Here is a 27,947-nt window from a genome sequence, read left to right on the forward strand (position 1 = left end):
TTTTTTTTTCGGTATTGATTAAATGTGCGAGAGCACAGACATACACATGCATGAACACACCCACGCATGTACGCACACATACATATGCACACAATCGCGCACATTCACACACACACACACACACACACACACACACACACACACAAACACACACACACACACACACACACACACACACACACACACACAGAGGCCAGCTTGCAACTGGGTTCAACAGACTAAAATTAAAGGAACTAACATTTGCGTTGGCAGCCAGCAGAAGCCTCCTGTTTTAGTGTGTGAAACACAGCGATGAGGCTCATATTGCAAAGTATTCATCAATTATATAAAGCAACACACAGTGAAATATCTTTCCAGCATCTGGAAAAGTTGCTGTGGAAACACAAAGTGAAAGATCTTTCCAGCGTCTGCAGTCTCTCTTGTGTTAATTATATAAAGATGCCTGGGTGAGGAGTCTCTGCTGGGGATGCATTCAGTAAAATGGACCCAGAATTTGTAAGGCACTACCAGATTTTGCTAAAGCGGAGTGTAGATCAAGTTTCTGTGCAAACTCATCAATTGTAAAATATCCCTCGGATCAGTGCAATCAAGCAGTTAGGGTGCTGAAACAAGGAGATTCCACAGCATCATATGAGTACACAAACATAAAAACAGGAGTAAGCCAGAGGGTCCCAGCTCTGCCATTCATAGCTAATCTGATCTTGGCCTCAACGCTTTTTTTCTGTTCCCCATAACCATTGACTCCTTTAGGCCTCAAGTTTGTCAGGAAGCAAGCCAATCTTCAATGGATGATTTACTGCACTAGGTTTCACTTTCTTAATGCCTTCAATTCACAGTTTGATGCACATTAGAAATCATGCGTACTCTTTTATAAAGTGGTTAAAAATGCAAAACACTCATTGTTTAACATTTGCCAATCTTTGATGGAATTTCATACAATTCCACCCAGGTTATTGGGCTGAAGATCATGCTGAAATTCCATATGTGTTGTATAGTTACAAAATACATAACACAATATTCCATGCCATTAGCGATCTAACTTGTAAGATCTCAGTTTCCATCCTTAACCCTTTTCCCTCTTCCTCGTGTTTCCTTTAGGACACTACCTAAAATCTACCAAGTGCCTGGTCATCTCTGCTAATATGTGGCAATATGTTACATTTTAGTCTGTACTACTTTCCGATGTTTTGGAAATATATAAGCACAAGTTGCTGTTGGAGGCTTGAGCCGCCCACTTCAGTTTGAACATTTCATTCTCTCAGTGGCATCCCCTCCCAATGAAATGAGATGGTTCTTTAGAAAGGCTTTTCTTAATGACTCCTGCTCCCTTCATCCTTGCATCTATTTTTCAGTAAAATGTCATTACTTGCTGGCCTTTTTAGGAAAGGGACACTTCATTTCCTCCCTGAGTTCTCATGAAGAGTCGATAAATTATGCGAAACAGCCATATTATTTTCTTCAAATAAAATTTATCAGATAACCTCCCAATCTCAGTAATCTTGAGCCATACAATTTTTCAGCTATGTTTGAAAAGGCACTTAAACTTAAGAGAATTTCAGGAAAGCTTCTCTTCCCATCTACCAACATGAAAGAGGACCTTTAAAATGACATCTCTTTAGCTCAGCTGTATTAATCTAATGGGACAAGACCTCTGTAACATCAGCAAATCACCATAAGTCTGATAAATCTGAATGTCATTTTCACTATCTGTAAATTGATGGAGGGCATTCTTGATGAAAAAAAGAAAAGAAATCAGGGCAATATTCAACATGGAACTGGACTGCTGCCATGAAGTTAAAACAAATTGACTGTGACATTTAAAAATAAATCTATTCAAGCAGTTCAATCCCAGATCCATGCTGAATTATGCAATCTGAACCAGGGTTAGCTACCGGGGTCTCTGATTATTGTCAATGCCTGTGGGAGGTTAGTCTTGGATCATAATCCTGGTTGCTGCCTAATGTTGTCTTCTGGAGAGCCACATAGCCAGGCGCATAAATAGGCTTGGTCACCATGCATTTGTCTTGGTCCATTTGTGAAGAACAGGCAAACAATAGAAGGAAGGAGGAAAAGATGGTTCCATACCCCAGCAGGGGAGTATAAACAGTGGAGGTTTGTGCTGCTTAATTCCTGAACACTTCAACTTCAATTCCCAGCCATCTAGACACTTGTGTTTAAAGAGGTAATTATTTAATCATTATTCTAAAAAGGTTGAGTCAGATCGCAATTCTCCCTGGTGTATAAAACACATTCTGTGCAAAAGCCCCTAAAATTACCAGTGTGTGCACTCATGCAAATCCAATCTTGGCCTCTGACCTTGAACATGGGGCACTGTTGAAAAGCTTGTATTGCATTACTGTTTGATCCACTCATGCTGCCCCTTTCTTAACCTTCTCTAATCCTTGATGGGGACCAGCCAGTGAGCAGAATGTGGGGAAAAGAAAATTGTAAATTCTCACAGAACATTCCAATCTTTTTTTAATTTTCTCCCCTCCCCCAATACGATGAGTGTAAATTACTTTTTCTGGTCTCAGCTTCCCTGCATATCAGTTTTGTGACAAGCTGATTTCCATATTAAATGCTTAATATAGTGTGTGGTGAGCAGAGTGCTGTGTGGGACTGCAATGTGCCAACACTCTAAGATCAAGGTTTGATGGACAGTGCGTCTTAAAACATAAATGTCTGTGCTAAGCTTGGAAGAATGGGCTTTTAATTCTCTCTTGCTCCTCACACTCTACTTGCAGATATTCTCCAATTCCCTGGAGAGCTGTTGATGGGAATACTCATTACAGATTTAATAAACCAAATGATTCAGTCAGGTAATGGAGTCATGGACCTGACAGGTTATTTTTAAAATGATCTTTCTCCCATGCGAGTCCCTCCACAGCATGGACCCTCCCTCTCTCTGTTACTATCTCAAGTTTCAAAAGCCTCTGAGAATACATTCTCTCAACTCTTTGCAACTTTCCATTCCTTTGCCTCAATATTCAGCTGGCTGGAACTCGAGCCCTTGAATCTCTCACCAAACCTCTCCACTCCTCTTTCTCCCTAGATTACCTGTCCTAATATTTCCTCCTCTGATTCTGAATTAACTTCAATTGATATACCTCTTGCAAAGTAACTCAGAATATTCTACTACATTAAAGGCATTGTATAAATGCTAGCTGTTGTTGTTATAAGCTGAAATGTTGTTCAATGAGTGGGAAGGGTTGGCCAGAAAGTTACATCATAAATACAAGTTTCTACCTTATTGCCATTTGTTGCAAGGTTTTTCTTTCATTTCATGAAAGGCTATAAAGTTGAATGGCAGGTCATCATTGACAATGAGCTGCAGTGGGTACGAGTGGAACTGGCTCTCAGTGGATGAGTTGGTTTTCACACCGGTAGTCTGGTGTAAAGACGATTGGGATGCAGAAGGTCATGATCAAGACCTTCCCCATGAACAAATCTGCCCTGTCACCATTGCTCTGAGCAGCACCAAGGCTGTGTATAAATACAATGGATTCCTGAGCACATCAAAGGCAAGGTAAAGAGTCCTGTCTATAATTAATGTAAATGTATGTAGAGATTGAGCTGGAGTTGGAGCTTCTGTACCCTCACTGAAAGTAATGTAAGCATGAGCTAGAACAGGAACGTCAATGGCATTGGCAATGTCGGGAACATGATAGATTTTCCAGCCCTCTTGACACTCATGTGAAAGGTTGCATGCTAGTCACATTAAGGAATTATTTTAGTCACATGGGAGATGCATGTTAGTCACATGAAGGGAAGTATGTTAATTACATGAAGGGATGAGTGCTAATCAACAGAGAAATCCATATCAGTGATGTGAGGAGATGTACATTGGTTACATTGGGATCAATCAAACAAGGAGATATATATTAGTTAAAACAACATGTTAATCATGTAAATGAATGTGTTATGGGCACATGAAATGTATAACAACAGGATCACAACCCACGCACAACGTAAAGGGAACACCCTATATAATCTGTGCCCTTGTTCTCATCCTTTGTTAATTGATAGAACCACAAAAAAGGGCTTTGTTTCAATTTTTAGACTTTGCCACCGCACTTCCCATTGTTAGTCATTGTGAGGAGATGAAGAGGTGTGTTACAAGCAGTATCGATGTCCTGTCTCACTCCCACTACCACATTGTAAGTGTTTGAGGGGATGTATTACTCAACTAATTCTGTAATATTGAGAGTAATATTACTCTCAATTCTGTAGTTAGGGAAAGTACCCTTTTAGTAGAATCTATATTTTAAGAAAGGGGAAATCCTAATTAATTGTAAGCCACAATTTTAAGGCAAAAATAGAGGCACTTTAGCTACATTATCTTATGAATGAGAAAGGTTGTAAAGAACTGCCCAACAATTAAGCAAGCCATGGGATGTCCCATGCCCAAATAAAAAGAGAAAATGCTAGAAATTGACAGTCATTGTAAGTGGATAAGGAGGTCACTGTTTAAAAATATAGACTCTATTTCTTACTCCATTGATATTGTCCAACCTGCTGAATGTTCATCACATTTTACATTTTTATTTTGTATTTTCAGTATCTGCAGTTTTTTATTTTTTAATTCCCAAGCCCACTCCTTGACTTGTACTGAATCTGATCATGGTCCGTACATGTAACCATTGTGCCAAACATTAAAACAGCAACTGCCCACGATCAGCTGTCAAATGCTGTAGGATGTTCTCATATTGTGCAAGTTTCTTTTCTCTTTCAACAATTGACTGCCTCCAACTCCAAAAGACTTTGTAGCTCTTGTAAATCACTCTGCTGGATTTACCCAACATGATTGTATTTGTACTTTATTCACCATTTACTTCAGTCTCCAGAGGTCTGGCCAAGATTGGAAGCTTGCCATAAGATTTGAGTTCAACCTCCTCCATCTGCACAAAGATTCTGGACTTTGAAAGTGAATGACAGGCTGCAAAAAACAAGCTGTTGGAGGAACTCAGCGGGTCTGACAACATTTGTGGTGGCAGAGTGTCGAGGCCTTGCATTAGGACTGAGAGTGTAAAGGGGAGAAAGCCAGTATAAAGTGACGAGGGGGAAGGATGTGGCAGGAGCTGGCAAGTGATCGTTGGATCCAGGTGAGGAGGAGTTGACGGGCAGATGGAGCCAGGTGGGGGAGGGAAGGGTGGAGGGGGATGATTACTGGAGAAAACCAAGAGTGCGGATTCTGCAATCCGATAAGAAAGGAAGTTAATGAGTGGAGCCAGATAAGAGAGGGATGCTGAGGAGAGGGGAACAGTAGGAGGAGAGAAAAGGATAGGGTACCAAGTGGATTGAGTGTGTGGGTGATAGGCAGATGGAAAGAGGTGGGGGAGGGGAAAGAAACAGGGTGAGGGGGTGGTGGAAGGAAGGGGGCATGCCTTAGGAGCTGAATGGATTAGAAGGAGAAGTTCAGATACTTGAACGCAAGTACTTCAGACACTTAGTGCAGTACTGAGAGAGTGATGCACTGTGGAGATAAATGGAACCATTTTGAAGTAGAACGAGGGAGTTGTCCCCAGCCAATATTTAGCTCTTATTCCCATTCTAAAAAAGACGGTTGACCCAATCATTACCAAGTTCTTATTTGCGGGAGCTTGCTGTGCACAGATTGGTTGCTGTGGCTGCTACGTTCAGAGTTATTTCAACAGCAATGAAGCAATTTGGAATACCTCTGGTCAGGGAAAGTATCAAATCAGTGTAATTCTTTCTCAGGGGAAAATTCTCAAAGCAGCAGCACAAATGAATTAGTTGGGGAAATTGTTAGTCTGGATCAGCCTTCACCATTTACAGGCCTTGAGCAAGTGTACAGATGAAATCCAAAAATTCCTGGTTCCCATTAGAATCTTGGAGTCATACTGCATGGTCCCATTGAGTCCACCCCATCAAGCACCCATCCACATCAATTCTACACTACTTCCACTTTATTCTCCCTGTATTCATATCAACCTATACCCGATTTTACAGCTCACTTTCACACGAGGGGCAATTTATAGCAGGCAATAAACCTACCAACCTACATATCTTTGAAATATAGGAAACTCGGAGGACACCCACGTGGTCACAGGGAGAACGTTCTAACTCAACAGACAGCATCCGAGGTCAGGATTGAACCCGGGTCACTGGAGCTGCGAGGCAGCAGCTCTACCAGCTGCACCACCATGCCATTCCTTTGGCATGCCCTCTCTCTTTCAACTTCTTAGGCTTCTGTGACCATACCTGGAAACTCTCTGGGGTAGAGCCAGAGTCTACAGCAATTTACAGAACCTACCAGGAATTTCTGTGACCACACTGGGTCACATGACCGGAGGCATGCATATCTGCACCCTATCTCTGGCCTTTCAGGCAGAAGGCCACTTATAGACAGGTAGGGACTTGACTTTGGGCACCATAGCTCAGGACATTGGATCTTGTGTAGAGTCTTGGACGGAAAGAGTTGATGGGAACGTGAGGAGAAGAGGTTACGGGGAAAACAAAAACAGTGGGGAATGGGATTGCGATGCGAGTTAGCATAGACTCCATGAGCCAAAAAGTCCTCCATCTATGCCGTAAGGAGATATGGAACACTCACTAGTTGGGTATCTCCAAGGGGAATGAACCACAAGTGAGGCATCCGCCCATCAGTTTATATGATACTTAATCTCAGCAATCGGCCCCTACCTTCACAAGAAGGTAAAGTACAAGAAAGAATGAACAAAAATGTTTCCATTCCTGCACAAATTTAAACAGCCCACGATTATAAGCATTTCCAACAATGAACGATGGGGCTCGGTCACATTTTGTGTTCAATGTGACAAATCCCGTCAGTGATTGAGACCATGGCCCTACACATGGGAAGCCGTCAATGCCTCAGGTAGTTTTGCAAGTGTGCTGGGGCCAAAGCTGAGATGATTGCAGCTTCTTTGCTGGCAGTTCATCATGCTTTAGTGTGCTCAGTCTGACTTGAGCACTTGTGAAATTTATCAGTGCAAGTAGAGCTATTAGTGGTAACTGAGGGAATAACTGCAAAAGCAAGCAGCCCTGAAAGACACTTGTAACGGCGACAGCAGCTTAGCTCCTGGGACAGGATGGCAAATAAAGCATCATTTATTCTCTCTGCAAAGAAAAATGTCATTTGCTTACATGCAGTCACAGTTTTAAAAGCGGTTGTAAATAAGAGACCATTGGCTAGACTTACAAACTCCAAGTTGTCTTCATGATTTGTCCAAGATGGTGTTTTCACATTCAGTCACCCTGAAAATGTCCAGTAGCTTACAATCTTCATGAGCACGTCTTTGCCAAACCATCTCTCAGACTGGGGAGGGAGAGGTGTAACGAATCTCTCTGTTTTATGGATAGAACATGAACAGACTACACAGTAAATCTTCAATTGTAATTTTTTAAAGGGAGTTGGCCAAATACCTAAAAGCCTCAGGGCCATGGGTAAAGATGGAGGGGTCATGAGAGTAATTGGATGGGTAAAGTGATCATGATGGGTTGAATGGTTGCCTCATTGTTCTGCAATATCGTGCACAGAGAGCACAGTGTATTTTACTCCAAGTATGTCATCAAAAATGAGTTAATAATTACAATATGACAACTGCCCTGCCAGTCAGTACCAATGCTTATCCACCACAGGAGAGCAAGCTAGATCCTTTGCGCACACCATATCCCCATATTCTTTTACTCCCTTTTCACTTCAACCTGTTCATAATTATTGACATGATCTCTGCTTCATTTACATCACATGTTCAGGTTTTGTTTGTGAGATTCCACTCATTGCACTAGCTCAGGGAAGTTCCAAATTGCACTCATTCTGCTAGGCATACCAATGCCGATCAACACATTTTAAGAGTATGCATAAAAATGCTTATTAATAATAATAAATAGACTGGTGTACATCAATGAAACTTGTTCCTTGGATCATTTTAAATTAGGTTTATTCTTTAAGATTGCAAATATTTGCTAATAAACTCATTTTCTGCTGTATTAATAAAATGGTACCAAGAAATAGGGAGAGAACAGACAGTTAAATTCTGTTATGTTGCATTGATTCATAAAGCATTCTGTGTATGCATTTGCACAACAGCAACTTGCAGATTGTGCTCAAAGCAGAATTCCTTCTCTTTGCCTTATTGTTTCTACAGCCTTATCTCTGCTGAGTATTTGTTTTTGTGTGGATAATGTGCATCATTCAGGGGTGGTTTGGAAATGGTACAAAGTCCAGTAGTGAGAAGGCATGCAATCAAGCTATACAGGATGAGCTAAAGAGATCCATTTACTGAGTCCGCCTCAACAGATTTCACTTCAGGCTCTCATGCCTTGTGTTTCTGTAAGTCCTCCAAGAATCTATTCCACTAACCTGGTCGTTCAATTCAATTCTGGTCGCCCCATTGTAGGAAGGATGTGGAGGCTTCGGAGAGGGTGCTGAAGATGTTTACCAGGATGCTGCCTGGATTAGAGGGCATGTGCTATAAGGAAAGGTCGGACAAACTAGGGTCGTTTGCTCTGGGGTGGCAGAGGCTGAGGTGAGACTTGATAGAGGTTGATAAAATTATGAGAGGCATAATTAGAGAAGACAGCCGGTATCTTTTTTCCCAGGGTCAAATGTCTAATACTAGACGACATGCATTTAAGGTGACAAGGGGAAAGTTCAAAGGAGATGTGTGGGGCAAGGTTTTTACACAGAGAGTGGTGGGTGCCTGGAATGTGCTGCCAGGGGTGGTGGTGAAGGCAGAGACGATAGAGGCATTTTAGACAGGCGCATGAATATGCAGAAAATAGAGGGATATGGACATTGTGTAGGCGGGAGGGACTAGTTTAGTTAGGCATCATTAACTTAATTATATCTGCACACCATTGTGGGCCGAAGGGCCTGTTCCTGTGCTGTACTGTTCTACGTCTATGTTCTAAGAAAATGATCACCAAAGCATCAAATATTAAGCAAAATCTATTCCACTAAAAATAGCAATTGAATAGGAATAGAATGAAGTCACATGTTGCAAATGTTAGGAACATTTATTTTGTATCTTCAAACAATTTTTGTTGAAGAAAAGTTAAAGAAAGCATTTCACAGTTATAATCAATTCTGTTTTAAAGGCAGAGGCATAGACCAGGGTACAATTCTCCACTGCCCTACTACAACCAAAACTTGCATTTATATAAAACCATCAATGTTGCAAAATATCCCATTGTGCTTCACAGTGGACTTCACAAAAAAAGATGGCTGGTCACATGAAGAGGTATTGGGACAGGTGACTGTGGAGCTCAGGCTCTTGGCATTGAGAGTAATAGTTACCAAGGATGGAGCGATGAAAACTGTGAACATCCATAGCAGTGGCAATGGGGCACTTTCTCATTTCTCATTCAGGGACACTGCTGCCCAGACTGTTCTCTTATTCATTCTTTTTTGGGAATCTGGGCATCCTATCCTTAACTGCTCCTTAGAAGGGTGGTGCTGAGCTGCCTTCTTGAACCACTGCAGTCCTTCATGAAGATACTTCCACAATGCTGGTGGCTAGGGAGCTCCAGGATTAAACCAGGTGATGGTGAACAAACAGCAATATATTTACAGGTCAGGAAGTTGTGCACTAGGAGGCAAGATTGCAGCTGATGGTGTCACCGTGTGTCATAGAGTCAGACAGCAGGGAAACAGACCTGGTCCATGCTAAAATTTATGATGCACTTACACTAATCCTACACTCATCCTATTTCTATTCTCCCACATTGCCATCAGATCTCCCTCCCCACACCACCTCACACACATAAATTCTACCACTTATCTATACACCAGAGTCAACTTACAATGGCCAGTTAATCTATCATCCTACACAACTTTGGGATGTAGGAGGAAACCAGAGGAACTCCACACAGACAGCAGTGGAGATCAGGATTGAACTTGGGCCACTGGAGCTGTGAGGCAGAAGCTCTACTAGCTGTGCCACTGTGATGCCCACTGTAGCTGTGCTTTGTCCTTATCAATGGTAGGGATTGGGATGTGCTGTTGGAATAAACTGGCATTGAGCAGAGAGTGAAAGTACCTCTGCTATGCACCCAGAAAAAAATACTCAGCTTTAAGCTGCCAGAATGATTTTCCTCCAAAATCTCAGAATTCAGTCATTTACCTTTCATCTGCCTCAATGGCGCACACACATGGCAGAGATGGTAGGTGGGTATATATTGGTGAGCACCTACCATCAGCACCTGACAATCAGTCCCTACGTAGATTCACTCTCTGAGATGCCCCACTCTGGAGACGCAACTTTCCTTTTGATCAATGGTGAAAGTTCCCTGGAAAGAGGGAAGTGAACTTAGAAATCTGTCCTGCCCCACCATGGGAATAATGTGATGTTGGATGGTATGCCACCCAAAATCAGTGCCTCCTCATACCATTGCTGCCCTTGCTCTGACCTTCCCAGAATCAGATGAAGGTTTTATTTTTAAACTTTACCTCAGCTATTTGATTAAAAAGCCCAAATAACAGAACTCAAAGGCATGATATTTTTCCCAATTGAGAAACCCAGGCAAGGTGCCAGGACCCACAATGCTGGACAAAGCCAGGGGTGAAAAGTGTAGGAGAGAAAACAAGCTAAATCCAGGAGTAATGGCTTGGCGGATCAAAGGCTGTTTAATGTAAGAATGAATGCCAGACATATCAGAGAAAGCCAAAAATATCTCAAAGCATTCGTCTTAAGACATTCCCTTGGGAAATAATATTAAATTTTCCTCCAAAGATTAACTCCTGAACTCATAAAAAGCTCCTTTCAATATTTTCCAGCTGTTTGGGGAGTTTTCTAAGTAACCACAGCCTATGTATCATGATTGACCATGCTATTTACTTCCAGCATGTTTTCAGGTGCTGCACTCACCTGGTTGTATGCACCTCCCGTCCAGTTGTAGCCAGTGAATTGCACGGAATGGCTTCCCTTTCCACTCCCAGACCATTATCTCCAATGTTTCCCACAGGTTGACTCTTGGCCCATCCCTGCTTCTCCTCAGGAGCACTACTGGAAACACAGAAGCCTGAAGTCCCACACTGGCAGGTTCAAGAACAGCTACTTCCCTTCAACCACTTGGTTCTTGAACGAACCTGCACAACCCTATTCACTATCTCACTATCGCAACACTGTGACCACCTTACATTTGTTCTAATTGTGTTCTTTCTTGTATAATTTAGTACAATTTATATTTTTCTTGTGAATGTTGTAACTCTAATGCTATGTGCCTGTGATGCTGCTGCAAGGAAGTTTTTCATTGCACCTGTGCATATATGTCTGTGCATATGACAATAAACTCGACTTTGACTTGGACTTTCTGACAACCACTAGCTTCAGCTCACCACAACCTCTCTCACCCATTCACTTCTCTAAGTTCGCGAAACACTTGTCAGCCTAGATGAACATAAATTTCCTCCAGGTAAATGCTGAGATGACAACCCTGTTGCCTTTGGTCCCTGCCACTAATTCCCAGCCACCAACTCCATCCCCTCTTTGAAGCAATTGTCTGAAGCTGAACCAGCTGGCTCACAATCTTGGTGTTACACAGGCATAACAAGCAATTACGAAAGCAAATGGTATATTGGCCTTTGCTGCAAGGGTACCCGGAGTAAAAGGTTGATAGGTCTTACAACAATTATACAGGACATTGGAGGAACTATGCATGGAGTGGAATTTTGGTCTCCATGCCAGTGATGGAATGTGCTGACTTCAAAGTCAGTGCAGTGTAGATTCACCAGATTAATTCCTGTATGAGGGATTGTCCATTGATGACAGATGAAAATTGTCATGTACACGCAAGAGCTTAGAGGAATGAGAAGATCTCACTGAGAGAAAAGAAACTGAGAGACTGTTTCCTCAGGCAGGAGAGTTTGGAACCAAGGGTTCACAGTCTCAAGATCAAGTGACTAGTCAATTAGGATTGAGATGGGAAGAAAATGCTTCACCCAGGTGGTTGTAAATCCTGGGAAATTTCTACCCGTCATGGATATTCAGACATTGAACATATTCAAAACTGAAATTGATAGATTTTTGGACACAAATGGAAAGAAAGCCTATACAGATTAGCTGGGAAAATGGACCTGAGATGCAGGATCGGCCATGATATTATAAGGAGGACTGTGTGCGCTACCCATTCATTATGCATGTATAATTAATTCCGAAATGAGCTTCAGAGCACACTTCTTCACCATCACTAAAACCACCTATTTCCACCTGCATAACATCACCCTACTCTGCATTCTCCTCATGGGCAGCACGGTGTTGCAGTTAGTGGACCCACTGTCTCACAGTGCCAGAGACCCGAGTTCAATCCTGACCTCTGGAGCTGTGCATGTGGAGTTTGCACAATCTCCCTGTGACTGTCTGAGTTTCCTCTGGGTGCTTTAGTTGCCTCCTACATCCCAAAGACATGCATGTTGGTGGGTTAATTGTCCACTGTAAATTTCTCCCAGTGTAGGTGAACTCATCTGCTGTTGAGACCTTCAACATACCCTCCACACACTTGAAGTGAACTGAATCTCTGCTGCCTGTATCCAAACTAACACCAAACTCCATCCATTCAATACTCTTCTTCTCATTGACCTATAATAAACTCCTGTTTAAGAAACTGAATTCAAATTTCTGGTCCTCATTCTCCAATGCTTTCCTGATCTCACCCTTCCCTCCATTTCTGCCCTTTTGAGTATTCCCCTAAGCCTAACCACAATTTTAATTACTTTACAATTGGACGCCTTGGTTTTAGCTGCTGAGTCCCGAACCCCATGGAATTCATGCTTGTTCTGAAAGTCCATCTACTCCACTAATTTTCTTCATGGAAGGAAATCTGTCAGACTTTCCTGTGTTGCCTATAAGGGACTCCTAGAGTCATCCTTTGTCATAGAGATATACAGCAAAGCAACCGGCCCTCTGTCTCACCATGTCTGCACACATCATCAAGCACCCATTAACACTAATCCCATTTTATGTCCTCCACATTCCCACCAATTCTCCTAGATTGTACCATTGACCTACACAGTTACCAAAGGCCAACTCGCACGTCTTTGGGGAGCAGGAGGAAACCGGAGCACCCAGAGGAAACCTACATGTTCACTGGGAGAATATGCAATGTGTTTGATCCTTAGGCACAAAACAAAGAGCCAGAGGAACTCAGCTGTGGAGGCAGAGGGATGGCGACATTTCGGGTCAAAGCCCTGCATCAGACCCTGCTTCATAACTGCCTCTTCAATTCTGGGGTAATCAGGGATGGACAATAAATGCTGGCCTTTGCCAGTGGCATCCATGTTCCATGAATGAACAAAAGAAAATCACTTCCAAATCTTCCCACCTTTCTCCTTAAAACCCATCTCTTTGTGTAAGCTATTGGTCACCTGTCCTAATATTTTGTTGGGACTTGTCTAAGTGCTGTGAGATATTTAGTTAAGCTCCAGGTGCCAAAAATATGCAAGGCTTTGCTGTCATATGGAGCAAGCTTTGATCATGGAAGTTGACTTTCACACCTTGTCCATTCAATTTGTGGCACATCAGGCCGAAATTAATTTTGTGAATTGCTGACAAAAACCTCATAAATGGTTTCCAGTTTTCTAAAGTTTAATGTTCCTTATCACTTGAAGAAATGTTCTTAAGTGAAAATTAATATGCCTTTGAGCCCAAATTAATCACTTCAATTTAAAGTTGAATATCAGAATCATGCATAATTCCAAAAATGTCCGTCAACCTTCGGGGATTGCAAGAGGTAAGAAGTTGGAAAAAGATCAATTTGTGAAAGTCAAACTTTGAGAAAGCAGTGCACCAAACTGACTCATTAACAATGTATGAAATGGCAGTAACCTCACCGCAAGTGATGTGACACTGATTACTATGTTAAAGCTGGAAGTGTATAATGTTATCTTTTGCTTTTCTCCAGGCTCAACACAGCAAATGATGTCAATGCAGCAGCAAAGAATGGACAATACAACCTGAAAGAGGCTAAACAAATGCTCAGCTACAGGTAAGGGTGAAACCTCAAATAGTTCATCCTCAAACTTTCTCCTCTGCTGTTCAAGCCTGCTCGCAAAGAGTTCTCCAGAAACAAAAAAAATACTGCTGAAACTCTAAAATAAGAAATCACCCCTCTTAACCCGTCGCTTAGGCCAGTTCTTGCTCCACCCCTTCCCCTCACCTCTTTATACTGGCTCTCTCCCTTCTACTCTTTCAGTCCAGATGAAGTGTCTCAACCCGAAACGTCGACTGTCCATTTCCCTCTACAAGTGCTGCCAGTTCCTCCAGCAGTTTGTTTTTTTTGCTCCAGATTCCAGCATCTGCAGTCTCCAAATGTTGGAAATACTTAGTGCATCAGGTGGAATCTGTGGAGAGAAACAAAGTTAATGCTTCAGGTCAAACCGAGACATTAAAGAACTCTCACTTGGTAGAGATACAAGAGGGCTGCTGGCATCATGTCTACCATTATTCTTACGCAACCCTCAACATCCACTGTCAACAGGCAATGTGGGCTATCACATTTAATAGTGACCCCATAATGGAATTATAGAAATATATAACAGGAAGAGGACATTGGACATTACTACCATGTTGGATGAAGTAGAGCCAAAGAGATGAATCCCATCAGTTCCCGGTCTGAAGCAAGGAGCTATGAAGTACATAGACTTGTTATCCTGGTTATTAAGTGTGTTGAGAATTCTTCCCTTTCACTCTGTGAGGTCAAGAGTTTAAAATCAACTAACCTCTTTCCCTAACCTTTCATCTATTATGTTAAATCTTTGCCCTCACAATCTTTCGTGCCTCATCCCACCCCATCACCACCCACCTCTCCCAAATGTTGACCTATCTATTTACGGGAAATAGATTGTTCCTATTCACCCTGCTCTAGGCCTCTCATAATTCTGTACACCTTGATGAAGTCTACCTTCTGCTTCATTTGTTCTGAAGAAAACCACTATAAACTGGCCAATCTGTCCACATAACTGAACACCATAAACTGGCCAATCTCCCTCACCCTCTCCAGTGTGTTAACATATACTTTTTGTGATTGTACACAGTACTCCAACAGTGCCATACCAGTGGTTTGTACACTTCCAGCATGACCTCCCTGCTCTTATCCTCAGAAAAATTTCCTATATACCCTCTGAATCTCCCTTTCTCCCCTAGTATTCCAAGGTTCTTCTGTTCCTTTATTCTTCTCAGTATCCCACATATCCAGTCAGGATGCCTGTATCCTACTTGTATTCTCTTGCATTGTTTCTCCTCTGCAGTTGTATCACCAATTCTAATCCAGACCACATTCCATTGGCCAGTTTTCTGCCCTCTTGACTGGTCCATAGATATCCATATACATACATGCTTCTGCAGAGACCATAAAATAGTGTTCAAAAGGGAAATTGGGGCTTCCGAGATATAACTTAAAATCCAACTTTCCTTCCCCTCCCGAGAATTGGGGAAATATAGATAGAATTCCTCCATCAAGACTTCCTCAAATCCCTACAGCTGTACCATTACTTTTGTCCAATTTAACTTTTAGCTTGCCAATTTGGGTATGGTTCCATGACCTTCTTGCACTGAATTGGTATAACGTGAGGAGGTGGTGTTGCCAGGCTACCCAATAATTAACTACAATTCAACTAAATTCAATGCTGGTCTCACCTGACCTCTAAATGTTGGGATTGTTATCGCAATTAAGAGTCAAAATGATGGCTGATCTCCCCTTCTGTCACTTAATTGCACTAAAACTAATGGAATTCCTTTCCACCATCAGATTTCTGAACGGTTCGTGAACCCATGGACATACCTCATTATTCCTTGTTTTTTGCACTATTTATTTACTTTTGTGATTTATAGTAATTTTATGTCTTTGCACTGTACTGCTGCTGCAAAACAACAAATTTCATGTCATAAAAGTCAATGAGAATAAATCTGATTCTGATTCTGAATGTTCCCACAACAATATGAACAGACATCATCTCACCTGGTCAACTGTAGATCAAATCTACTGTCTCCCTGCTCTATTTAACTCCGAGGTAAAGAACTTACTTCCAATAAAATAAAAAATAAATTGGAAATAGCAGATCAGGGGCAAAAGAGATAGAATTAACTTCCCAGATAAATCTTGCAATCAGAATTTACTTCTAATGGCTTTAATCCCATCCCAGCCATTATCCAGATCACAAAAGCAGGGTGTAACTTTGGGAGGTCCTTATGCTTTCACTTAGAGCTTCCACTAACAGTATGCCTTGAATACATTAGGTTGATCTATATAGAGTCATAGTGTTATACAGCACAGAAATAGGACCTTCAGCCCAACTGGTCTATGCTGACCAAGATGCCCCATCTAAGCTATATGAATTCTCCGGTAGGATTTTAAATTGCCCTCTTGCTTAACTTACCCAGTGCCTGAGGGAGCAGGCAGAGAGTGCCTAAGCCATCTTCTTCCAACAGTCAAGAGCAGGTCTGGTAGAAGCAAGGGGATGGGAGGCTTGAACAGTTCTTGCCCCATCTTTCCTCTGGGAAATTTCGTCGGCACATTATGCCGCTTAACTAAATTTGGGAACGCTGTTCATGGCAGATTAGAGGGATCATTTCGGGAAATCCCTTTATTCCCATGGCAACTCTGTGCTTCTAAGGATTCAGATGATTGTAAGGGATAAGGAGAGGATGGTTTAAAAATCTGCAGATATCACATTGTACAGATCAATGCCACATAGTTCACGGAAATAGCCCGACATTAATACACTCACTTTCACAAATGGTTAATAATTTTGAGGCGAGGGTGGGTATCACAAGATTCAATGAATCGGAGCAATAGACCACTTATGGATGTTTCAAATCCTCTACCCTGAATACTCAACAACAACAACAAATTTCACGTCATAGAAGTCAGTGATAATAAGTCTGATTCTGATTTCTGATTTAACAAAAGGATTCAAGACCCCATTGATGCAAAGGCCAAACTTTGAGAGATCAGTCTGTGTTTCTGAAAAAGTCAACAACTCACTCCATGGGGTGAGAGATGTATGACCACCTTCAGGTCAACCCACTTGCTACTCCCTTTCAAACCCAAATGCAAAACAACCTCTGGAACTAGAGGGTGGGAAAAAGGATTGTGGGAAAAGGCAAGTTTGCACCTTTATATTATTCCCTCTCCCTTCGTCCCACTAAAAGCATGTTAAAACAAAGTACTGAAATGAAAAGCAAAACAATTGTGAATGATGCAAATCTGGAATTTTAAAAATATGCTGGAAATATTCAGCAGGTCAGGCACCATCTATAGAGACATTAACAGAGTTAATAGAGCCAGAGAGATTCATAGAAAAATGCAGCATGGAAACATGCCCTTTGACCCACTAGTTCCGAGCTGACCATCAAACACCTATTCACACTATTCCTACTTTTTGTTATTCTCCCCATATTCCCATTAATTCCTCCCCAGATTCCACCATCACCAACACACTAGGGGCAATTTACACTGACCAATTAACCCACCAACCTGCTCACTTTTGGGATGTGGGAGGAAAGTGGAGCACCTGTAGGAAGCCCACAGGGTCACAGAGAGAACGTGCAAATTCCACAGACAGCACCAGAGGTCGGGATTGAACCCGGGTCACTGGAGCTCTGAGGTAGTGGCTCTACTAGCTGCGTCACTGTGCAACCCTCACTGTTTCAGGTCAGTGACCTTTCATCAGATGACCTTCCATTCATGGTAATGAAATTGGTTGCCTATGCAAACTTAAAGTAATGATTAATGAGGAGGCACGAATGAAGTTATTTATGATCATGCTGGTTGGAACATATAAATCCCTGCCATGAGCTGCTGTTGAAACAGTACCCATAAATTCTTTCACAAGTGATTTAGATAGTTGTTTGAAAAGGGAACATTAATGCACACATATGGGAAATGAGTAAGAGAGTGGGATTACAGTGAGTAGATAAAATATGGGTGATATACTACAGCAATGTTGATGGATTGAATGGTCCCAATCAGGGACATTACATTCTATGGTTTGATAAGTCTTTGCCTGAGAAAACATAGAAAACTGAGCTCAGCATCTTTGAGCATCAAGGAATGTGAATGTGGATATTGTGCTTCTCTCCATTGTATATTCTTTGTCCTAGTGGGACCAGAGAACAAATTGGTCAGTCAACAGACAAAGAGAGACCTTTCAATGGCCCCAAATGAGTTGCATTGTTTAATTTCGATCATAATATAAGCATTAAATTTCCCTTCTCTGTTATCTCTTGTTACCCTTTGACGTTATCTCAATTACCATCTACATCTCTATAATATCCAGGCACTCATTTGGGTTTAAACTTACAACCTATTTTGATGAATGTCACTCTTACAAATTAAACACTTAAATAGGTTTGCAACCCACGCCATTTTTACTGATCATAAATCTTACTCCTAATATTTCACTGACATTGGAACATGGAGGTGTATTTCGAGCAAAGTAGGGTAAACAGAATTACAGCACATTGTTGTTTTCATTTCATTATAATTCTGCTTCAGAATTGTAAAATAATTCTTTTACCATGGTCTCCTGTGGATTGTGTTGTTCTGTTTAATACGATAGACTCTCACACTCTCCAATCAGTGTCATTTTGCTTTGAACTGTTAGCAATGGCTTTCAGTTTATTGGCATTTTGTCAAAAGGCTAAAAGCTGACTGAGTGAACATAAAGATGGAATCCTATTCTAAGATTCAGAAGATTCTATTAATCAATCTATGCACCTTGCCTAGAATTGTTGAAATTTGCAGTATAGATAGAGGGCACTTGGTCCACTGAGTCTATGCTGACCAACAAAGTGCTATTCTGTCTAATCCCAATTTCCATTTCTGTAATTTAGGCACATAAAGAGGTATCTCTCCCACCCTTTCATGCAATGAGATCCAGACTCCCATTAACCTCTGGCTGAAACAAAAGTTCCTCAACTCTCCACTAATCTTTTACCCAACTATCTTAAGTTTATGCCCTCTATAGTTACTAACACTTCCTTTCCAATCTATCCAGACCTCTCATAACTTTATACCATTCAATTAATTTTTTTTCCCTCAGCTTCCTCATTGTCAATTCTCCAGCCCTGGCAGCATCCTCATGAATCTTCCCTCTACCCTCACTTGTGTTGTCACAGCCTTCACGAATGTGGTTTACTTGTACCCTTCAATTCACTCAACTTGGGTTGGAGATAGAAAGTAATGTTGAAGTATTCGTTTGGTTTGAGATTCTCTTAGATCCCATATGTAAAAAAAAGTGTTGCTGTACCACAGGTTCGAGGGCTTAAATATTAGCCAAGCACTCTGTCCCCTTCATGGTGAAAAACGAGAGGGCACAGGTTTAATGCGAGAGGTAGGAAGTTTAAAGGGGATCTGAGGGACAAGTTTTTAACACAGAGAGTGGATGATATCTGGAACATCCAGAGAAGGTGGTGAAATCAGATACAATTACTATGTTTAAGAGCCATTTAGACAGACATTTAAATAGGCAAGGCAGAGAAGGAGCAATGCACAAGATGCTGGAGGAACTCGGCAGGTCAGGCAGCATCTATGGAGGGAAATGAACAGTTGACGTTTCTGGTCTGAAAGATAGAGAGGAGATAGTCAGTGTGAAAAGGTGGAGGAAAGGGGTGGAGTAAGAGCTGGCCAGCAATACGTGGATCCAGGTGAGGCGGGGTGGGGGGCTGATAGGCAGATGGAGGAGGGGAGAGTGGAAGTTACAAGGGCACAGTCCTAATCCAGGCAAATAGGATTAGTGTAGAATGAGCAAAAAGGTCAGCATGGATGTGATGGGCTGAAGTGCCTCTTACTGTGCTGTACAAATCTATGACTCTATGCTTACTGACAGAACAGTCTCCATGAGCAGGAAGTGGGCTGGAAATTCTCACCATTAGGACATACAATCAGGACTGAACAGGGTCAGTGTATTATACAGAAAATAGCCAATTTCTTGCACTGACTCTAAAGAAAGTCTTGGAACTACATTTTGGGGGGAATTACCCAAACACTTCCATTCTGATCAGGCCGAATAACATTAAACAGTTTTAGAGAGCTATAATTTAGAACGTACAGCACAGGAACAGGCTCTTCAGCCCATGATGCTGTGCAGGACTAATTAAACTAGTAATTAAATGCCTAAATAAACTAGTCCCTTCTGCCTACACAATGTCCATATCCCTCCACTCTCTGCACACTTGTGTACTTAAGAGCCTCTTTAATGCTTCTGTCATATTTGCCTCCCCCACCACCCCTGGCAGCCCATTCCAGGCACTCGCTGCTCTTTATGTATAAAACTTGCCCCACACATCTCCTTTGAACTTATTTCCCCTCACCTTAAATGCATACCCTGTAGTATTAGACATTTCAACCCTGGGAAAAATATACTGTCTGTCTACAGATTCAGTTTGGGGCAATGTCCCCGAGCAGATAAGGTGTGAGAGGAAATCAGCCAGAGTTTTCATTCCTGATCAAGAGTAGTGCAGCTGGTAGTGCAGCCGGTTGAGCTGCTGCCTCACAGATCCAGAGACCTGGGTTCAATCCTGTGCATGGAGTTTACACGCTCTTCCTGTGACCATGCGGGATCCCTCTGGATGCTCCGGCTTCCTCCCACATCCCAAAGGCGCCCAGGTTGGTGGGTTAACTGGCGGCTGTAAATTACCCCTGGAGTGTGGGTGAGTGGTAGAATCTGAGGAGAGTTCATGAGAATAAATGGAATTTAAGTAGGATTAGTGTAAATGGGTGGTTGATGGTCTGTGAGGACACGGTGGGTCGAAAGGCCTATTTCCGTGCTCTGTCTCTCTATGACTCTAATTTTCTACTGCTGGAATATGCATGCAGTCCCAGAATGGGATCACACCACACCACTTAGGCTGCTGAATGTTAATCACGTGGAAATTCTGGCTGGTTAGCAACACACCACCATCCCCCTCGGCTCTGAGGCACTGAGGCAAAGGGTAACACTATTCCGGTCATAACCTGCCAACTCAGCACAGGCCTGGAATTAACAAGTAATCTCTTTGAAGGGTTAACTTCCATTAGCTGGATAACAGGCTTATTGCATGCATTGTCATCTTTGTGTGTTTTTTGCTGAAATGTTTTTTGCCTGACCACAGTTAATGGTCGACAATAGCTTCTAAAGAGGCATTCACCAGATTTAAACCTGCTAAAAATTCATTTTATCAGAGTCTGCCACTATTCACTTCCTCACAGACAGATGGATGATAGTCACAACAGGTTTATATGTTGCACACCATTAGATATCCTTCTTCAATATTCAGCAAATAGTGGCAAGATTCTCTATCACTTGGGCATCCATAACATCCCGACAGGTTTATAACTGCTCTGCTCGAAGAGAACACATTTCCCTGTCTCCAGCTTGTAGCTAATACAGGCTTTCGGCTAGAATTTAAAAATCATTCTTCACAATGAATGTCAGGTTGAAGTTACAGGCCACTTTTTACGTTTCTAACTTGACTATCCAAATGAGGCAGCTGCGGGGATTGGGGAAATCTCAGCTGCTAAAATGTAAAGTCACATCCTTTCTTGCTTTCAGGCTTATTTGTATTTGATGTATATACATATGAGGCAAACAGCAGGGATATATTTCAGGGGAAGCTTTATAAGTGCACCGTGGAGAAATCATGGGAGGTTGGAAAAGGTAGGGTCGGGTAAAGGAACGAGAGAGTTGGCTCAGGTGAAAGATAATGTTGGCATGGATCATATGGCCAAAAGGCCTATTTCTATTTTGTAATTCAATGTTATTCTGTTTGCCTGCCACCTCCAACGTCTTGGCTCGGGGTTTCTGTTTTCTTGCTACTGAGCTGTTCATTTTCTAGTCTTCACATTTTCAGACTGCGACCAACAGGTTGGCAAGGTCAGAAGTCCAAAGGCTCTGTGCCTTTTCTCCAATGCACTCAGGGGCAGGGCTCAGGGTTTGTGGAGAAAGTCTGAGTCAAAGAGTCACAGCAAGGAAACATACCCCTTGTCCTAACCTGGTTTCAACCATTACCTTCTCCTTCGATCCAGGCATTCAAGGGGTTAAAAGGCATCCCCACACAGAACGCCCACCTAAGCTCATCCCATTTGCCTGTGTTTGGCCTGAATCCCTCCAAATCTTTCCGATTCATATATTTATCCAAAAATCTCTTAAATGTCATTATTGTACCTGCCCCAACTACTTTCTCTGGCAATGCGCTCCATATACGCACCACCGTCTGGGTGGAGAAGTTGCCCCTCAGGTCCCTTTGAAAGCTTTCCTCTCTCACTTTAAGCCGAAGGGTCTGGGTCTGTGCAGGGATAGAACCCTTGTTATGTTCCTCACCTTAGCCACACGAGGTAGCTGCCATCATCAGAATGCCCTGTGCGTGCCAGGCCAGCCATCTCCAGGTCTTTTGTCCTGTCCAGCTCCAGGCTGAGACCAGCACTGGGGTGTTCCAGACACCGATTATCTATGTAGTCTCAAAATAAAGAAGCCTCTTGTGTGGAAAAGGTGGTGCAGTGGCACAGCTAGTAGAGCTGCTGCCTCCTAGTGCCAGAGACCCGGGTTCAATCCTGACCTCGGGTGCTGTCTGTGTGGAGCCTGCACGTTCTCCCTGTGACCCCATGGGTCTCACCCGGGTACTTTGGTTTCCTGCCACATCCTAAAGACATGCAGGTCGGTCGGTTCACTAGGTAGCATAAATTGCCCCTAGTGTGGGGGAGTGGTAGAATGTGGTGGGAGTTCTTGAGAATGTGGGAAGAATAGGATATAGGATTGATGCAGAATTGGTGTAAATGGGTAGCTGATGGTGAGCACAGACTCAGTGGGCCAAAGGGCCTATTTCTGTGCTGTATCTCTCTCTAGGACTCCATGAGAATTGGAGCTGCAACACAATGCCTCCATTCTGTAATTTTAATGAAAGATTTAAATATTCACACTAATAGCATTTGGCATCTACTGGCCGGTTGGGGGTGCATCACAGTTAGCACTTTCCCAGTTTTGGAATTCAGGCCAACATGCTGTCTTGAGAATTGCCACAGTTTCTGAGTTTTGCATTTCCAATCTCAAGCGATGCAAGGATCTTTACATTTTACTAGGAATAGGAGGAAGATAGCCTTGCCTGGTTCAACCTGGTTTCAGCCATTACCTTCTCCTTAGATCCAGGCATTCAAGGGGTTAAAAGGCATCTCCACACAGAACGCTCAATTGACACAGCCACTGCAATAATGGCAGGGAAACGCCCGCTGAGTGAGTTAAGAGCTGCTTTCTCCAGCGGTGCGAGGTGTGGGTAAATCTCCCTCATCTCAGCTCTGACATTTTATTTATCTTCAGTAAAGAGACATTGCAATAGCAGCTGAAACCTCACTAATAGCTCCAGAGATATAGCAGGATTTGTTCACATCTGACATTTAATCTGTTGCAGATGCCTTCATCAACTTCAACAGACAAACAGTTAGATTTCAAAGAAAAAGAAGCAACAGACTTATGGGTTTTGGGATAGTGGATGGGAACAAATAGGCTATTCACAATTGCTTTGTAATAAATTTGTCACAATTAATAAATATAATTCTTAAATATCATTGTCATAAAATAAATTCTAATATTATTCTTTTCCAATGGTTCTTTTCTGGGATACACACATTTTCTATATTACTAATAGTTTAAATCAAGTATAATAGACTTGTTGGGGAACCCAAGCTGTATTAACAGACCTATGGCTACAATTAAAATATTGCTGAGGCAGTACATTTGATGACCATGTCCACTGCTGTAAATTTATCCATTTCTCCCTGATGTTATTCATTGTGAGTGCATGTTTAAACAGAATACAAAATCACAAGAAAGCAATAGTTTATCATTTTAAAAAGGGCTATCATCCCAATCCTTTGTGAAAATTGAATTTGTTTTAATACTGGAACTCATAGTAAAACTCACATATTAGATTTAACATTGTTCAATATTACTCCAATATTAGACCTAGTATTAGCAACGTCACAGAGTCGTAGAGATTCAGCATAGAAATAGACCCAGCTTCAGCCCACCAAATCCACACCGACCTGCTAAATATCATGTCTGATGGTAAATTATGATTCATAGTGTGGTGTAAAACATCTTTTATGCTTTATCACAAAGCCCCTCTGAATCTGAATAACCATTAAAACATTAACACTTTTTTAAAAGAAATATATATATTTTTAAATGAATAATATCACTCATAGTCACTGAGTCTTCAGTCTACAATTCTAATCTTCACTTTCAAATCCCTCCATGACGATCCCACTTTCTCCATGAGCTCCTCCACAGATCAACTACTGTGAAAGGGTTCCTCTGTGCTTTTGTTACATGTAGACTTCGCTGTTTCTATCCCCAGCCTCTAATATACTTCACCTCATCCAAAACTCTGCTACCCACGTCCTTGCTCACACCATAACCTGACCACCATAGTGATGGTTAGCTAATTCACCCTGCATCTGGAGTCAACTAGGTTTAAAATCTTTTCAACCTTGCCTTTCGGATCTTTTCCTTTCGTACCACTGTAGCTTTCTTCAGAAAGAGATGTTAGTCCTCCTTCAATTTGGCCTTATAGAGATCCACAACTTAAATCACTCTGCCGTGGAGCATGTTGCTTTCAGCTAGCTCTGGAGTTCCATCTCAAGCTCCCTCCCACCACTTCCTTTTGTCCCTCCTACAATCTGACCAAGCACTGCTCGAACTCACAACCTCTGCCACCTAGGACAAGTGTAATGGGTGGATGGGAAATGCCTCCACCTACAGATTCCTGTCTAGGTCATACACCATCCTGACTTGGATATGCATTGCCACTCCTTCAGCAAGGCCAGGTACAATTCCTGGAACTCCACCCCCTCAATCCTGTGGAAGTACCTCTGCCAAAAAGACTACAGTGGTTCAAGAAGGCAGCTCACCACCAACTTCTCATGGACACTTAAGAGTTGGGAAATAAATAGTCCTTGCCAGCAAATTGTACAACTGGGAAAAGAAGTTCCTTGAAATTCATCTCTGGTCACCTGTCCTAATATCTCTTTATATGGCTTGTGAGCTAATTTTGTTTGATGCTTTCTGTGAGGCACTATGAATGATGTTTTACAATAAGAACATAAGGAAACTGAGCAGGAGTCACAATTCAATCAGATTAAGGCTGATTTGATCTTGGCCTCAACTCCACTTTCCTACTTGATCCCCAGACCCTTGATACCTCTGTCGGACAAATATCTGCCCACCTCAACTTTGAATGACAACTCTCTGGGTAGAGGATTCCAAAGATTCACAAACCCCTTGAGAAAAGAAATACCTCCTCATCTCCATCCTAATTCTGAAACATGCCCCACTTTCCTGGATTCCCCAGGAGGGATGATGCTCTCAGCATCTCCCCTGTCCAGCCCCTTCCCAATCTTATATGTTTCAATAAGATCACCTCTCATTCTTCTAAACTCCAGTGAACATAAGTGCAACCAGCTCCATTATTCCTCATAAGAAGACTATTACATACTTCAGATCAACCTTTCCTGAACTGCCTCCTATGTATGTCCCCTCCTTAAATAAGAATGAAGGTTCAATGGAAATTCTATGTGATTTCTGTTGCAGTGCAGTGAATATATCATATTAAAAGTTAAAAGAAGGATCTTCACAGGTTGGTTGATCAATGCTTTTATTTTCCATTGTTTCTTCTCTGCAGAAAACATGATGCTGGAATGCTGATTGCTTAGATCGGAACTTTCCCTGCGGCCCAGAGACCGCCATAAAGCACAAAACCTCAGACAGAAAGAATAAGCAACGAGAAAGACAACCATCGCAGCAACGTTCTCAAGACTCCTTTGGCTAGTTTAATTTTTTCCTCGTTCAATTTTTTTTAAGAGAGGACAGCAAAGAACAAATGAAGATGACTGTTCATTCAGGTCTCTCTCTCTCTCTCACACACACACACACACACACACACATGTGCACACACACACACATATACACACACACACAGAAATTTATACATGTTACACACACGCATGATGTTTGATTAAAAGACAGTGACAGTATTTAACAAAAAAAACACAAAACTGACAAGATGCTGGCATTACTTATTAAAAAAAAGCAAGAAAAACTGAGCAAAGAAAAAGAACCTTAAAAAAAACTGTGCATCGGCGAAGCAGTCTTAATCTGTGAATGAAGACTGAGCTGAGGCAATTACTGACCCTCCTTGATCTCAGTCCCACAGTCGCTGATGGCACCCTGTGTATATACTTAGGCTTCTTTGATATATTCACATATCTCGACAGTGCTTCCGATTCTCACAGTAATTGTGATTGACGTTAGGTTACGGGTAGTCACAAAGGGAGACTCCGAGGCCACCCTATTAGTCTATTGGATTCCAAGTAGGTCAAAGTAAATGAGAGCTGGTCCTGCCCACCGGACTTCGCATCACTAGCACATCAATACAGAGATGACTGTAGGTTTTAAAAGAAATTGCGTTGATTTTTTTAAAAGAATATTTCAATCTCAGCAAAAGAAGGATTGATGAATATCTAACTGCAGTGATGGTTTGTTGTGGGATTTAGCATGCCAGTATTTGTTCTGGGTCTTAGATCCCTCTCTAAAAAAAAGAATGAACTGGCACATTCAAATCCAACAGCTTACCAGTCATTATCACCACATTTATAAATATATCCCTTTTCCTTTGACTGTCCAAGGTTGCATTTCAGCATCAACAAGACTGAATCTTATCTACCAGTCTTATTTAAGCAAACAATAGCATTGCCTATTGCGATCAATTGAGTGCATTTAGCCATTATCGTAGTGGAGAATAGTAAATGCTGGATATGCTTACAGGTCAGGCAACATTGTGGAGACTGAAGGAGAACTAACATTTCAAGCCTTTCATCACAGTCTTGTGTTCATTTTGGCACCAGGTCATTAACCTGAAATGCCAACTCTGTTTTGTACTCTCTCTTTCTCTCTGTTATAGATGCTGCTTGACTTGCTGACTATCTCCATCATTTTCTATTTTTATATCAGAATCCCCAGCATCTGCAGTATTTTGCTCTTGTCACCCTTTGGAAGTTCTGTAGCATCTGCACTGAAAATCCCATAACAAATGGCGTGCTGAATCGGAGATTCAATGAATGGTTGAATCCTTATATAGATGAAGGTGTTGGGTACTGCTTGGAACTGCATTAAGTAGAAAGGTTTGCAGCTCCGCTGTCAGGGTTTTCTTCTCCATCACTTAAATTCCACCTGTATTAAAAAGGAGTTGTTTCTTTGCTTTTTTTAGGTCTGAGTTGGACCATTACCTTAACCGCCACTTTGTGCAGTGATGTTGAGATGCTTCAACTTGTGGAAGGGAAGGGGTAAATTAGAGATGGAGAAAATCAGCTAGATCAGATTCACCCCCTTCTTACTGAATCTCCAACTGATCCATTATGGACTGAGGGCCCATCCAGAGCTCAATAGCACATAGTGGCCGATCCTTCCAAATGCAGGTGGGATGATAACTGGAACTGAGTGAATGCCTCATGTGGAGCAATATAAGGGGTAAAATTAATAAGAGAACTAAATGGTTTTGTTCAATAGGGAAATTTAAAAGCTTCTTCCAACATAATCTCAGCAGACCAGGATTAAGGGTTTGGCTCCTTGATGATCATCAACCTTTTAAGGAATAACCAGTAACAGCTTTCACACACATAATGTACATAAATGAAATTATTGTGCTAAATATTATAAATAATTATTCATTAGTAACAATTATTGGTAATGAGGCTCTATAAGCAGACTGTTCTAATTACTAAATGTCCTCTGAGTTAGCAAAATCTGACCTATTCTTCAACAGAGCACAGATGGATTGCAGCAGAGTTCTTCAAAGGGTTAAATTTTATTTGTGGTGCAATCAATCTTATAATATTGGCAAGGAACCAGAGAAAGAGAGAGAGAGAGAGAGAGAGAGAGAGAAAACAACAAAAGGTGGTATTTTCCTGTTGCACAGATCCTGGCTTCACAGCTTCAGAAA

General features: G+C 41.9%; 1 protein-coding gene across 2 annotated transcripts in view; it reads left to right on the forward strand.

Moving 5' to 3' along the window:
• The window catches only part of mafa (v-maf avian musculoaponeurotic fibrosarcoma oncogene homolog a (paralog a)), a 330,828-nt gene extending 305,064 nt beyond the window's left edge, over positions 1-25,764 (forward strand). Inside the window, exons 1-3 of one of the 2 annotated variants that reach the window (XR_007957317.1) lie at positions 8,235-8,510; positions 13,882-13,965; positions 25,632-25,686. Coding sequence is in view for 1 of the 2 variants with exons in the window: in XM_052027951.1 (XP_051883911.1) it covers positions 13,882-13,965; positions 25,632-25,662 (115 nt within the window). In the remaining variant the exon portion in view is untranslated. Of the gene's footprint in view, positions 1-8,234; positions 8,511-13,881; positions 13,966-25,631 lie in introns of those variants that run through there. The other variant, XM_052027951.1, reaches the window with a different exon arrangement.
• The last annotated feature ends 2,183 nt before the right edge of the window (positions 25,765-27,947 follow it).

The sequence above is a fragment of the Pristis pectinata genome, chromosome 13 (genome assembly GCF_009764475.1).
Source record: "Pristis pectinata isolate sPriPec2 chromosome 13, sPriPec2.1.pri, whole genome shotgun sequence".
In the NCBI taxonomy this organism is placed as follows: Eukaryota; Metazoa; Chordata; class Chondrichthyes; order Rhinopristiformes; family Pristidae; genus Pristis; species Pristis pectinata.